At 46.0% G+C, this 15623-nt stretch overlaps 1 protein-coding gene across 2 annotated transcripts in view; it reads right to left on the bottom strand.

The window, feature by feature from the left end:
• SOS2 (SOS Ras/Rho guanine nucleotide exchange factor 2) overlaps positions 1-15623 on the bottom strand; it is a 230141-nt gene that overhangs the window by 110692 nt on the left and 103826 nt on the right. For both annotated transcript variants that reach the window (XM_029598366.1, XM_029598367.1), the window contains exons 4-5: positions 7693-7857; positions 5926-6132 (exon numbers count right to left, since the gene is read on the bottom strand). In XM_029598366.1, the coding sequence (XP_029454226.1) occupies positions 5926-6132; positions 7693-7857 (372 nt within the window). The remainder of the gene's footprint in view (positions 1-5925; positions 6133-7692; positions 7858-15623) is intronic.

Here is a 15623-nt window from a genome sequence, read left to right as displayed (position 1 = left end):
CCCGATGCAGCCACCAGCGAAACACGGGACCGTGTCGGGGGACTGATACACTTTTACTTAGACAAATGCGGAGTTGCCATGTCTTACTGATTGTGAGAATAAACTTTGGACTTATACACTTGAAATTTGGGTGGAACTTTAAGTTTTATCCTTGCACGTTTTATTTTGGGAGACTTCAATTACCCCAATATAGACTGGGTAAATGTATCATCGGGTCACGCTAGAGAGATAACGTTCCTGGATGGAATAAATGATAGCTTTATGGAGCAATTGGTTCAGGAACCGACGAGAGAGGGAGCAATTTTAGATCTAATTCTCAGTGGAGCACAGGACTTGGTGAGAGAGGTAACGGTGGTGGGGCCGCTTGGCAATAGTGATCATAATATGATCACATTTGATTTAATGACTGGAAAAGGAACAGTGTGCAAATCCAAGGCTCTCATGCTAAACTTTCAAAAGGGAAACTTTGATAAAATGAGAAAAATTGTTAGAAAAAAAACTGAAAGGAGCAGCTACAAAAGTAAAAAATGTCAAAGAGGCGTGGTCATTGTTAAAAAATACCATTCTAGAAGCACAGTCCAGATGTATTCCACACATTAAGAAAGGTGGAAAGAAGGCAAAACGATTACCGGCATGGTTAAAAGGGGAGGTGAAAGAAGCTATTTTAGCCAAAAGATCTTCATTCAAAAATTGGAAGAAGGATCCAACAGAAGAAAATAGGATAAAGCATAAACATTGGCAAGTTAAATGTAAGACATTGATAAGACAGGCTAAGAGAGAATTTGAAAAGAAGTTGGCTGTAGAGGCAAAAACTCACAGTAAAAACTTTTTAAAATATATCCGAAGCAGAAAGCCTGTGAGGGAGTCAGTTGGACCGTTAGATGATCGAGGGGTTAAAGGGGCACTTAGAGAAGATAAGGCCATCGCGGAAAGATTAAATGATTTCTTTGCTTCGGTGTTTACTGAAGAGGATGTTGGGGAGGTACCCGTAATGGAGAAGGTTTTAATGGGTAATGATTCAGATGGACTGAATCAAATCACGGTGAACCTAGAAGATGTGGTAGGCCTGATTGACAAACTGAAGAGTAGTAAATCACCTGGACCGGATGGTATACACCCCAGAGTTCTGAAGGAACTAAAAAATGAAATTTCAGACCTATTAGTAAAAATTTGTAACTTATTAAAATCATCCATTGTACCTGAAGACTGGAGGATAGCAAATGTAACCCCAATATTTAAAAAGGGCTCCAGGGGCGATCCGGGAAACTACAGACCGGTTAGCCTGACTTCAGTGCCAGGAAAAATAGTGGAAAGTGTTCTAAACATCAAAATCACAGAACATATAGAAAGACATTGTTTAATGGAACAAAGTCAGCATGGCTTTACCCAGGGCAAGTCTTGCCTCACAAATCTGCTTCACTTTTTTGAAGGAGTTAATAAACATGTGGATAAAGGTGAACCGGTAGATATAGTATACTTGGATTTTCAGAAGGCGTTTGACAAAGTTCCTCATGAGAGGCTTCTAGGAAAAGTAAAAAGTCATGGGATAGGTGGCGATGTCCTTTTGTGGATTGCAAACTGGCTAAAAGACAGGAAACAGAGAGAGGATTAAATGGGCAATTTTCTCAGTGGAAGGGAGTGGACAGTGGAGTGCCTCAGGGATCTGTATTGAGACCCTTACTTTTCAATCTACCTTATAAATGGCCTGTGACCGACGGCCCGCAAATGCGCAGTAGAGCGCAGCTCTACTGCGCATGTGCGGGCAAGGATGTCGATCAGAAAAAAAAATGGCGGTGGGGCCGCAGGAGCGGGAGGAGAAGCAGCGGCACCGCGCGCGCGCGGCGCCGCTGCTTCTCCTCCCCAGATCTGCCGGCAGATCTCGGGGGGGGGGGGGGTGTCACTCCCGCACCCCCCCCACCGAGATCTGCCGGCAGGAGCGGGAGGAGAAGTAGCGGCACCGCGCGCGCGCGGTGCCGCTACTTCTCCTCCCCAGATCTGCCGGCAGATCTCGGGGGGGTCACTGCCGCGCGCGCGGGAGTGACCCCCCCCCCGAGATCTGCCGGCAGGAGCGGGAGGAGTTAATGGAGCCGGGTGAGGGTTGCGGGAAGTCGCGCTTACGGCGCCGGGAGGAAATGGAGGTGGGTGGAGGGAGGGAGGGAGAGGGGGACTGAGTGAGTGGGAGGGAGGGAGAGGGGGGACTGAGTGAGAGGAGAGGGAGGGTGGAGAGGAGTGGGTGGGGGAGGGGGGTGGTGAAGAGTGAGGGGAGAGAGAATGAGGGGGAGGTGAGAGACAGAGGGATGTAGCCCGTTTTAACGGGCTTTACGGCTTGTATATTTATAAATGATCTGGAAAGAAATACGACGAGTGAGATAATCAAATTTGCAGATGACACAAAATTGTTCAGAGTAGTTAAATCACAAGCAGATTGTGATAAATTGCAGGAAGACCTTGTGAGACTGGAAAATTGGGCATCCAAATGGCAGATGAAATTTAATGTGGATAAGTGCAAGGTGATGCATATAGGGAAAAATAACCCATGCTATAATTACACAATGCTGGGTTCCATATTAGGTGCTACAACCCAAGAAAGAGATCTAGGTGTCATAGATAACACATTGAAATAGTCGGTGCAGTGTGCTGCGGCAGTCAAAAAAGCAAACAGAATGTTGGGAATTATTAGAAAAGGAATGGTGAATAAAACGGAAAATGTCATAATGCCTCTGTATTGCTCCATGGTGAGACCGCACCTTGAATACTGTGTACAATTCTGGTCGCCGCATCTCAAAAAAGATATAATTGCGATGGAGAAGGTACAGAGAAGGGCTACCAAAATGATAAGGGGAATGGAACAATTCCCCTATGAGGAAAGACTAAAGAGGTTAGGACTTTTCAGCTTGGAGAAGAGACGACTGAGGGGGGATATGATAGAGGTGTTTAAAATCATGAGAGGTCTAGAACGGGTAGATGTGAATCGGTTATTTACTCTTTCGGATAGTAGAAAGACTAGGGGGCACTCCATGAAGTTAGCATGGGGCACATTTAAAACTAATCGGAGAAAGTTCTTTTTTACTCAACGCACAATTAAACTCTGGAATATGTTGCCAGAGAATGTGGTTAGTGCAGTTAGTATAGCTGTGTTTAAAAAAGGACTGAATACGTTCTTGGAGGAGAAGTCCATTACCTGATATTAAGTTCACTTAGAGAATAGCCACTGCCATTAGTAATGGTTACATGGAATAGACTTAGTTTTTGGGTACTTGCCAGGTTCTTATGGCCTGGATTGGCCACTGTTGGAAACAGGATGCTGGGCTTGATGGACCCTTGGTCTGACCCAGTATGGCATTTTCTTATGTTCTTATGATGTTTTCTTTTCGCAGGAAAGAGATTACTTCTCACAACTCTTGCCTGTTTTGTAAAGTGACTTGTGAGAGCGAGATCGGCATAAATTGCGATATCTTGGCCCTCCCAAGACCAGGTATTTTGCTTCTTAGCAGCTGCAGCAATTCGCTCTTTTATAATGAAGTCGTGGAAGTAGATAATGTCCCTTAACTGTTATTATTAGGAACCCCAAATGCCCGATGAGCTCAATCCAGCTTAATAACCGGAAGTTCAGGCATACCAACTTCAGAATTTGACAGAAGGAGAAATTTACAGAAAAGCTCTATCAACGCCATGTAGTCAGCATTTTCAGGGGATTCTCGAAAGCCACAGAACCGCAGGTTATTCCTTCACGCCTGGTTCTCCAGGTCAGCTTTTTCTTTAATAGTAGAGGTGTCATTCTGTAGGTCAGATCAAACCACTTGGAGATTTTTTTTTCAAGGCCTCCGCTTGATATTCCATGTGGGTATCGAGTTCAGCCACATGGTGCCCCAGGGTGGCGATTTCCACCTTAATTTCTTCCATCATGCTTATTAATTCCTTCTTGTAGTCCTTTAAATCTTTACGCAGACTGCAAAACCATTCCTTAAATTCAGCACAGGAAGGTAAGTCCGCCAATAAAGCAACCAATGCATCAGCGGGGTCAGAGATCTCTTCTAGGCTTTCCGAGAGATTATCCTCGTGGCCTTCTCTGTCCTCAAAAGAGCTGCCTTTGCGATAAGAGAACTGATGAAAATCAACCGATTTTCGCTTGGCAGCCATCATTCCATCAGCACAAAGCAGCAGGCTCATTATTATAGCAGAGAAAGTGGTCTTAGAGGCTCAGATGAAAAGAGATACACTAGGTTAGAATAGGAGCTCCTCAGTTAAGCTGCCATCTCCACAGATGACGTCATTTCCCCCCCAATCTTAACATTCTATTTGCTTTTTTGATCACCGCCGCACACTAAGCCAACGATTTCAACCCTGATCAAGCTACATTGGCTCCCAATTCAACAACGTGTTCCATATAAAGTAGCCAGTTTAATTCAAAACGTTATACACGGAGAGCAAACCGAATGGCTTAATACATCCTTGCGTCTCCACGTGCCTTAGAGAGAACTGAGATCCGCTAATAAGGGTCTCTTATCAATACCCACCATTAAATCAGCAAGGCTTACCCATGTGAGGGATCGTGTTTTATCTGTCGCAGGATCAAAGTTATGGAACTCCCTACCAACCCATCTGAGGTTATGCACAGACAAAAAACAATTTAAGTCTGATCTTAAGACTTGGTTATTTAAATGTGTTTTACTGAATATGAAGTGTCGGCTCTGAACACCAAGTAATGAATTGCGAGTAACTAATCTCAAGTAACCAGTCTTGAGACACTAATTCCAGTCAATTGGGTATGATGAACTTTTAAGAGTGTTCCATTTTATTGTTTGTTTATGTTTTTTGTTTATATAGATTAGAATCTATCTTTTTTAGAGTTTTGTTTTTTTTTTATTTTATCTTTCTTAATAGCTAATTTATTTCATATTCTTTAACAGTTAGCCGTTACTATCTTATGATGCATTGTATTTATTTTGTGTTTGATCTCTGTAAACTGTTGTGAAGGCACGTCTGATGTAACGGTATATAAATAACAATAAACTAAACTAAACTATTGTTCACATGGTCTCCTGGGCAGTGACTCTCAGTACACAACCCAGCATTGTGTACCTGTAAATTGGGATTAGTTTTCTTTATATGCATCACTGCACTTTCCCACATTGAATGGCAGATGAAATTTAGTTGCCCAGTCTCCTAGTCTCACAAGTCCTTTTGCAATTCCTAGCAATCCACTGCTGCTTTAACAAGTTTGAATAATTTTGTATCATCTGCAAGTTTGATTACCTCACTCATCATCCATGCATATGTTAGACAGCACAGGTACCAGCAGCGATCCCTGTAATACTCCACTAACAACCTTTCTCCATTTGGAAAACTGACAATTTAGTTCTCCCCTGTTTCTGGTCTTTTAACCATTACCAATCCACAACAGAACACTGACTCCTACGCCATGATTTTGTAATTTTATGAAGAGTTTTTCATAGGAGACTTTGTCAAATTGCCTTCTGAAAATCAAAACACACTATCAACAGGCTTACCTTTATCTACATGTTTATTTACACCTTTAAAAGAAAACAAAAAAAAAAAACCTAAAAGATTGGTAAGACAAGACTTCCCCTTGCTAAAACCATTGTTGACTTTTCCATTAAGCCATGTCTATCTATACATGAATTAATGTAGTATGAGAAGAGCCCACTCCAACTCCTGTTCCCTGAGACGAAAGAGGGAAGATGGGCACAATGTGACCAACTCCAGGCAGAACTGATCCAGCACCACCCAGGAAATAAAGGGATCAAGAACACCACCATTATATACACAAGTTGTACATTTTACTTTGCAGTTAAAAATTTTTATGTACCTACCTTCCATGCTGAGTTTCAATACAACATTCACTTAATAAAAAGCTTCTATGTACTTCATTATCATTACAACCACACAAACATAGGGACTTACCTGAGGAGTGAACAGTTTTCGATTGGACAGGAAAGCCTCCCGAAAGACTTTTATGATGAGATTCAGTTCTCGCAGATACTGCCTTTCTTCTGCAATTTCTGTTCTCACCAGGTCGTAGTAATTGAGCTCCCCTGTAGACAAGGGCTCCTCTTCACAGAGGCACACCAGGCCAATGTCATCATCTTGGTCAAACATGTCCATCAAGACCTAGGGAAAAGACAGTGCAGTGTTCAGAGCTCTAACCCAAGATTACCGTAATAGAAGCAATGGAGGGAGAACACTGCACTACGGAGGCAGAGGTCTTAACAGAAAACCAACAAAGAACAGGGAGATCTTGCTCTGTGGAGCACAGCAAAGATCCTCAGGATGGGTGCCATATTTACAGCAGTTATCTGATCATACACACAAGTGCATGGTGTAACAAATTATTCCCTTGTGTACTGTTCCACAAAAATGTGGATTTTTTTTAATGAAAAAAAAAAGTTTTGAGACGGAAACCTTTCTTGTCCTGCACTGCTAGGAATTTACTCGTCAGATTTCAAATTATCAGCAGAAATAAAGGTCAATTAAAAAGATACATAAGGTGATACATTTTTGTAGACTAAATACATTTGACTTATTAGTCCATTAAAAAAAACAAAAAAAAATGACATTACTTTATGCATTTATTTTTGTTTAATGACCTCTATTTCCATGCACTGAAATAGATTAACAAGGCAACCACACAGCTTCAAGCAAATTAGCAGCAGCAAATATCCAGACTATGAATAAAGAGGGAACAAATTTTAAAACCAGAGTAAAAATGACAAATCATTAAAGCTGTAATAAGGAAAATTGCTAGAACAGCGTCTGCTAACAAGAAGGGACCCGTCCGTGCGTGTCAAAGCATTTCTCACTGGCTACGTCACCTCCTCTTTTTCCTTTTCAAAGATTGGGGGGGGAGGAGGGGGGGGCACCTGGGGAACACTTTCCAGATTTTTTTTCTTTTAAAATTAGTCTCATATTTTAGTGCTGGCACAAGTTCCAGGGAGTAAACCTATTCAGAATGCCGGTGGCCTCCACCTCAGGCCAACATCATCATGCGGTGATTTTCTGCCTTGCAATGCAAAAACCCTGCTTCACCAACGAGAGCCCTGATAACAGACGTAACATGCACGCTGCCTCAAACTCGCAAAAATACTGCAGAAACAAAATTTAAAAATACACTATAAAAAAAAAACAAAACTAGAGGCTGCCACTTCTTTATGTTTCTTGCCTTTTATATAAAGTGTTTTGAAAAACACAACCTGACCTGGCAATTTCCTCCTGCTCCTTTGTATTTCCAGCCTAATAAAGCAGAGCTGGGATCTGTAATTATCCAGGGATTTTGTCGTTCCCCCCCCCCCCCCCCCCCCCCCCTTTTATGGGATATATTTAAAGTTCAGTCATTGCAGCAACTGTCCTGGACCAGGTGACATGCGCCAGCATCTGACCACTAATCCTCACCTTTAAGCAATGAGCACGACTCACTCCTCACCCCACCCATCCCAAGGGGCTGTGAACACTGCCTCTGCAGCATTCCCCTGTCCTAATCGATCCGGGAAGCAGACAGTCCAACTTGAGGATCAAACCGACCAAGGACTTATTTCATCTCTTCATCTTCCATTACCAGTCAAAGGGAAAGAGAACCCTGGCTGGCGAGAAAGGCGAGCACAACAGAGTGCATGGCTGTGAAGAAAATATCAAAAAGTAGCTTAAATGCTATAGCAGCTGTGGATGGATTCTTACCTTATCTGCACACATGGACACTTTAATGTCCTGCTGGGATATTTCATAGTGCCGTATGTTGAAAACGTAGTTACCCGCTAGCTTCAGAATGTCAGCGGAGATGTACTCCAGAACAGCCACGATATAGAGTGACACATGATAATCTATCTTATAGCCAAGAATCTCCTGCAAGCAAACAGAAAAACTCATTAAACTTCTACCATATTACTATAAATCTATTTACAATGTTTCCTCATCATCCTCTCTTATAGGAGAACCAAGGAAACCATACATCTGCATCTCTTTTTTTGTTTTCATCATATCTGAAGGGGTGAGAGGATATGAAAAATATAACCTGAAGATTACAAGCTCCTCCCATACTAAACACACTGCCAGATAAAAGCTGCTCACCATAGTTTCCTCCTCCTCCTCCCAGATGTTTAGTGAGTGCAAACACTCACTTGTGCCAACTAACAGAAAGCAGAGTTGCTTATCTCTAACAGGTGTTCCCCTAGGACAGCTGGATGTTAGTCCTCACACATGGGTGACATCATCAGATGGAGCCCAGCATGGAAAACTTATGTCAAAGTTTCTAGAAAACCTCTTCCACTTCAGGCTATAAGTCTTTCTAGAAACTTTGACTGGCCCTCTAAGCATGCCCAGCATGCCACTATCCAGCATCCTCGTGGGGTCCCTCTTCAGTCTCATAACACAGAATTGTGAAAAAATAAAATAAACTTAGGAGCAACTCAACTCCATGGGGTGGCAGGCGGGTTTTGTGAGGACCAGCAAACTGCTGTCCTAGGAGAACACCTGTTACAAGTAAGCAACTCTGCTTTCTCCTAGGACAAGCAGGATGGTAGTCCTGATCCATGGGTGAATTCCAAGCTACAGGCTACTCCTGAGTAACAAGAGCCAACGGGCACGTAACCGGGTACCAACAGGCACAAAACAACGGTGCTGTTGGTAACAGGGGGAGACAGCCTGAATCCAAACAATGGGCCCTAGACAGGAAGAGTTGGGTTTTACAGCTGAAAGATTCTGAAGGACAGATTGGCCAAAGCTGCTATCATGTTGGCCATCCCTGTCCAGACAGTAGTAGGCAGCGAATGTGTAGCGGTCACAGCCTTGAAGATTTCTGCTAAAGGAACCGCTCACAAATGGGCTACCGAAGCCACACTGGCTCTCACAGATTGAGCCTTGACACGGCCTCCAAGCTGAAGGCCCGCCTGCACATAGCAGAAGGAAATACAATCCGCCAGCCAGTTTGATAGAGTCTACTTTGCAACCGCAACTCCCAATCTGTTCTTATCAAAAGTGATGAAGAGCTGCGTGGACTACCTGTGGCCTGCTGTCTGTCTGAGGTAGAAAGCTAAGGCCCTCTTGCAATCCAAACTGTGCAGAGCCTATTCACTTTGGTGCGTGTGAGGCCTGGGAAAAAAGTGGTAAGAACAATTGACTGGTTAAGATGAAAATCAGTCACCAACAGGCAGGGGCAAGTACGCAGGACCACCCTATCATGAAAGAATTTTGTGTAGGGTGGGTACGTCACCAACGCCTGAAGCTCGCTAACTCTGCGATCACAACCAAGATGACGACCTTCTAGATCAGGTACTTCAGGTTGCAGAAGCTTGAAAGGATCTCCCATGAGCTGAGCCACCACCACATTAAGGTCCCAGGACACAACAAGAGGACGCAGGGGAGGCTTCAGGTGAGGCAAGCCCCGCATAAATCGATCCACTATGGGCTGCACAGAAATGGATGAACCATCAACTTCCTGGTGGTAAGTACTGATGACACTCAGGTGTACTCTGAGTTGGTCTTTAAACCAGCATCCGAAAAGTATAGCAAGTAATCTTGCAATTTCAGAAAGGATCAGGAGAATGGATCCAAACCATGGCCCTCATACCAGACAGAAAACCTCTTCCACTTCAGGCTATAAGACTTCCTGATGGAAGGTTTCCTGGAAGCTACTAGGACCCGAGACATGTTTGTCAGAGAGGTCAAGGGACTGCAGAACTAGCCTTTCAACATCCAGGCCTTCAGAGACAACGCAACTTGCCCTGATCCTGTGTGATCAGGTTAGGGGAGGTCCCCAGACCGATCGGTTCATTGACAGAGCGATCCCGCAGGAACAGGAACCAAACCTGCCTCTGCCAATGGGGAGCAATGAAAATCATGGTCCCCCTGTCCTGCTGGAGCTTCAAGAAAGTCTTCATCACCAGGGGAAGTGGAGGATACACATACAGAAGGCCCTCGCCCCAATAGTGGGCAAAGCTGTCAGAGGCTGGCCTTCCGTCTCCCCTGAACAGGGAGCAGAAGTGCTTCACTTTGCTGTTGCAGGGGAAGACAAAAAGATCCACATCCGGGATTCCCCCAAAGACAAAAGATGCGATCCACCACTGCTGGATTCAGGGACCATTCGTGGGGCCGGAACACTCGCCTCAGATGGTCCACCACCATATTCTCCGTCCCAGCCAGGTACACGGCCCGCAAGAGCATGCCCTGGGACTGAGCCCATGACCAAATCTCTACTGCCTCCTGACACAGGAGGAATGATCCAGTGCCTCCCTGCTTGTTGATGTACTACATCACAACCTGTCTGTCTGGATCAGGACCGTCTTTGTTGGACGAGCGATCCCGGAATGCGCAAAGCGCATAGCAGATCACCTGAAGCTCCAGGAAGTTGATTTGGCACTGACCTTCCTGAGCAGATCACTGACCTTGTGTGCGGAGGCTGTCTGCATATGCGCCCTAACCTAGGGTGAACGCATCTGTGCTAAGCACAACCTGAGTCAGGGGAGACTGAAAAGGAATCCCCCTGTTCCCGATTGGGGAGACTCTCCTACCAAGACAGGGAGATCTGGAGAGGCAGCGTGATGCAGATGCGCGCAGAGGTTTTGGGTGGCCTACTGCCACTCAGCCTGCAAGGTCCACTGAGCCCTGCGCATGTGCAAGCGAGCCAAGGGGTTAACATGGACAAATGCAGCCATGTGGCCCAGCAGGTGATCCAAAAGGCGAGCAGAGACCTGCTGGCTTCGACGGACCAGACCAAGCACCCGATCGCGGGAAGATATGCCCTGGCCTGAGCAGCTTCCAAACCAGGTACAGATGAAGCTGAGGTGACGGGCTGAGATGAGACTTCAGGTTGATGACAAACATTTATTTATTTATTAGACTTCTATACCGGTATTAGTGGGGGACAACATATCAGTTTACATCAAACAAAAATTATAGAATGGAAGTTACATAAAACAGGGAGGAGGGGAGGGAGGGAAAGAAACTAAGAGAACTTAGATTGAAAGTGCATAGGAATCAGGCTACTCTAACATAAGATAGCCAAAAGAGTTAACATTGAGCATAATAATTGTAACATAAAAGAACTAAATACATGGGTTCAGGGTGGCTTTGCATGGAGGTGAGTAGGGTATTATTGTTGATAGGCTTGTTTGAAAAGGTTTTTAAGTTGGCTCTGAATTTAGAGGTACAAGTCTCAAGCCTGAGATTGGAGGGTAAAGAATTCCAGAGCATGGGTCCGGCAATAGATAGGGCTCGTTCCCTTGTGGAACGAAGGTGTGCTTTTTTTTTTTTTTTTAGTGAGGGTATGTGGAGGGTTCCATTATTGGAAGCTCTGGTGGATTTGTTAGATCGTACGGGACAGAATGGCTCAACGAGCCAGTTTGAATTGTGTGTGTGTATATAGCTTTGTGGGTCAGTGTTAGGTTTTGTATACGATGCGAGAGGGGATTGGAAGCCAGTGCAAATTCTTGAGGAGGGGTGTAATATGGTCATATTTGCGGGCGTTATAAATGGTTCTTGCTACTGCATTCTGCAACATTTGGAGGGGTTTTATGGTAGAGTAGGGGAGGCCTAGGAAGAGGGAGTTGCAGTAGTCCATTTTTGTTGAGAGAGTGGCTTGAATGGCGGTGTGAAAATCACTGGCATGAAGTAAGGGTTTCAGTTTCTTCATGCCATTAAGTTTGAAGAAACCTTCCTTGAGAATAAGATTGATATGTTTTTTTAGGTTCAGTTGTTGGTCTATCTGAACCCCAAGATTTTGTGCATCGGGCTGCCTTATGAAGGTATCATAGGCGGGATCATTTGCGATGGCTAGTTTAGGGGGTGATTGCTGGGAGATGAGAAGCAGTTCGGTTTTTGATGCGTTTAGAGCTAGGTGAAGGTCTGAGAGTAGAGCATCGATGGAGGCAAGGCAGTTTCTCCAGTGATCCAATGCGCTTGTCAGGGTATCCTGAATAGGTATGATGATTTGTACATCATCAGCGCATAGGAAGAATTTGAGGCCGAGGCTGGATAGGTGTTGGCAGAGGGGGGTAAGGTATATGTTAAAGAGGGTGGAGGAGAGGGAGGAGCCCTGTGGGACTCCCTGGGAGTGTGTGTGGTGGGCGGATTCTGCACTGCCTATTTTAACTGAGAATTTTCTATTGGTGAGATATGATGTGAACCAGTGGAGTGCTGTGCCTGAGAGGCCAATATGGGCTAGGCGGGTAAGGAGTTGCTTATGGCTTATAGTGTCAAAGGCAGCGGAGATGTCCAAGAGGGCTAGTATATAGCAGGTTCCTTGATCCATGCCACTGAGAAGGAAATCGGTGAGGGAGAGAAGGAGGGTTTCGGTATTAAGGTGTTTACGGAATCCAAATTGGGAAGCGTGCAGAATCTTGTTTTCCTCCAAATAGTCTGAAAGTTGACTGTTGACAACCCTTTCCATGATTTTTGAGATGAAAGGGAGATTGGAGATGGGGCAGAAATTGGCTGGGTCTAATCTTTTTGAGGATTGAGGCTATTTCCATGGAGGATGTAAGATCGAGTGAATTGAGGGAGGCAGCAGTAGGGCATGGGCAGAGGGAAATGGGTTGGGGGTCTGGAGTGAATCTGAGAAGAATGTTTGCTATTTTGTTGTGAAAGTATAGTGCCAATTCTTCACATTTGCTGCCTGCCTCTTTGTGGGATGACTGGAGGGGCTGGCTTAGTAAGCTCAGTGACATAGGAGAAAAGGGCTTTTGGGTTGTAAATGTAGTCATGAATTTTTTTGGCGTGGAAGTCACGTTTGGCATTGAGGGTGGAGGTTCTGTATTGATGTAGTGTTGATTTGAAAGCAGGTGTCTTACGGGGCGATGGGTCTTTACGCCAGGCTCTTTCCTTTTGTCTGAGGTTGTTTTTCAGGCGTTTTAATTCAGTCGTGTACCATGGTTTTAGGTTTTTAGTGGAGGAGTTAAAATTGCGTGTGGTAATGGGGCATAGTTTATTTGCAATTTCAAGGGTGAGGGAGCTCCATGAGTTTATTGCGTCATCAGGATTGGAGCAGTTGAGGTTGGATAGGGCTTTGGACAGAGCAGAGCTAAGGTCCTCGCTGGGGCAGGATTATCTGAAGGTGATGGTGTTGGTGGCAGGAGGGTGTGATATGGGAGTCTTGATGGAGAGTGAGGTTTTGATGAGAGTGTGGTCAGACCAGGGAACTGGGGTGCATGTGGGGGTGTTGGGGGAGTTGATGAGTGAGTTAATGAATAACAGGTCAAGCATGTGGCCTGCTTTGTGGGTGGGGGAGGAGATTTGCTTGTAACCAATGGCCTCGAGAGAGTTTAGAAAGGCTTCACAAGATGAGGAGAGGAGGAAGGCGTCGACGTGGAGGTTAAAATCTCCTAGAATGATGGCAGGGAGATCAATATTAATGTTGTCGTTGATGAATTCGATTAGGGGGGAAGGGTTTAGCTCTAGGAGGTTAGGGGGGGCGTAGACTAGGCAGATCTGTAGTTCTTGAGATTTGTAGAGCCCTATTTCGAGTCTGGGGGGTTCAATGTTGATAGGCTTAAGGTTTAAGCACTTTTTAACTGCTAGGAGGAGGCCTCCGCCTCGTTTCTTGGGTCTCGGAGTGTTGTAGATGTCATAGATGTGGTTAGGGAGTTGATTGAGAAGGGCAATGTCAGTGGCCTTGAGCCAGGTTTCTGTAATGGCGCATACGTCTGGCTTGCAATCAATCAGTTAGTAAGTCATCGAGGATGATGGATTTTTTGGAGATTGAGCATTGAAGAGAATTATGGAGAGGGTTGCAAGTCCTATGAGTTGGGTAAGCGGGGAGATGAGGATGTGGAGAAGGGACTTATGTTGAACAGGCGCATACTGAGGGGGGGACGGGGACGGTGCGGTCTGCGGGAGGGGAAGTGTATGCAGGGGATAGGGAAGCTTAATAGCTTGTCATAGGAATGTAGGAGGCCTGCGACGGGTGGTGGGTAAAGATGTCAGTGTGGGTTTGAGGTCACTGTAGGATGTGGGGGGGATGTGGGTGAATGGTGGAGGGACTGCAGTACTTGAATGGTCAACCGCAGAGAGCGAAGTGTCGTCCTCCCCCCCAATCCTGTGTAGTGCTCTTGACCAGACAGTCGTCCAAGTAGGGGAACACATGCACCACTCCCCCCCCCCCCCACACGTTGGCAGAGGTGCACCTCCACTACTGCTAGGCACTTGATGAAGACCCGTGGGGTCAAAGCGAGGCCGAACGGCAACACCCTGTACTGGAAGTGCCTCTTGCCCATGATGAACTGAAGATACTTCCTGTGACTGGGGAAGATCTCAATGTGGGCATGACATCTTTTAGACTGAGGGAGCAAAGTCAATCCCCTCTTTGCAGGAGTGGGATCAGGGTGCCTAAAGAGACCATCTTGAACTTTTCTCTTTGAAAAAATGTGTTCAAGGCTCTCAGGTCCAGAATAGGGCGGAGCCCCCCTGTTGTCTTTGGAATTAGGAAATAAGAATAGAACCACAGAGGAACAGATTCGACCGCTCCACCCATCACTAAGGCAGAGGGCTCCAAGGGTATTTCCTGATGCGAGGACAGGCCCCAAGATGGGCAAGGGGGAGAGTCCGCATGGACACCCAGGAAGTTTAACTGGTACCCTCGACGAATGATAGGCAAGACCTATGGTTCGAGGTAACCTGGGGCCAGTGGTCTGCAAAAAGTCGCATGGCGTCAAGGGTATGTGGTAAGGTTTAAGCTTCCCTGCAGCCAGTCAAAATCCCCAATGCCCACTGCTGCCACTCTAGCCGCCGTCTCAAATATGTCATAGGTGGTCTGCACCTCGTGTTTATCACACTCTAGATCCTGATGGACCACCACCACAAACACGTCCTGCTGCTGCTGGGGCAAGCACTTGGAGAGCTCCTGAACCTACTTCCACAGGTTCTGGGTGTACTGGGTCATGTACAGCTGGTAGGAAGCAATATGGGCGATCAACATGGCACCCTGATATACCTCCCTGCCTAAGGCATCCAATGCCCTATGTTCTCGACCCGGGAGAGCAGAAGCCTCTCAAACCCCAAGGCATGCTGAACCAAATAGACCACAACTGCCTTCTGATTGACCCGAGAACGGAGATGGGGTGCTCCCAAATCCTAACGAGTAACTCCTTAAATATATCGTGGACTGGAACGGCCATCACATCTTTTGGGGCATCAACAAATTGGAGGACTTCCAGCACCTTATGTCGGGCGTCCTTCGTCAGGAGTTGAAATGGGATAGCTTTCGCCATGACCTGAACAAAGCCCGCAAAAGCTAGGTCCTCTGGTGGGGGACAGGTCTGAAGGAAGATCCCCTGAGTCAATCAAGGAAGACTCTTGAGGTATCATTCCTCCATGGGTCAAACGGGGCATCCTCCTCACTAAGGTCTCCTGGGGGCTGCCGTGGAGGGTCCCCTGCCCAGGCCTCTCGGTTTGGGCATCAAGAGCCCCAAGGGACCGGGACAGAGAAAGACCAGGCAACACTAGACATGGTATCAATGGCCCAGACAGTGCTGCGGGCCGCAGTGACTCATCCTCTTCCTTAGAAGCCGAAAGGAGGTGGCATCTGTGGCTGCTGGGGTATCAATGGATCCCCAGGCACCAGCAACTGTTGCATAGGCAATACGCCCAGGACAACGTTGAGACGCTCCAGCAGCGGCGCC

Source organism: Rhinatrema bivittatum, chromosome 4, assembly GCF_901001135.1.
Source record: "Rhinatrema bivittatum chromosome 4, aRhiBiv1.1, whole genome shotgun sequence".
In the NCBI taxonomy this organism is placed as follows: Eukaryota; Metazoa; Chordata; class Amphibia; order Gymnophiona; family Rhinatrematidae; genus Rhinatrema; species Rhinatrema bivittatum.
This window is presented reverse-complemented; position numbering and strand designations above follow the sequence as displayed.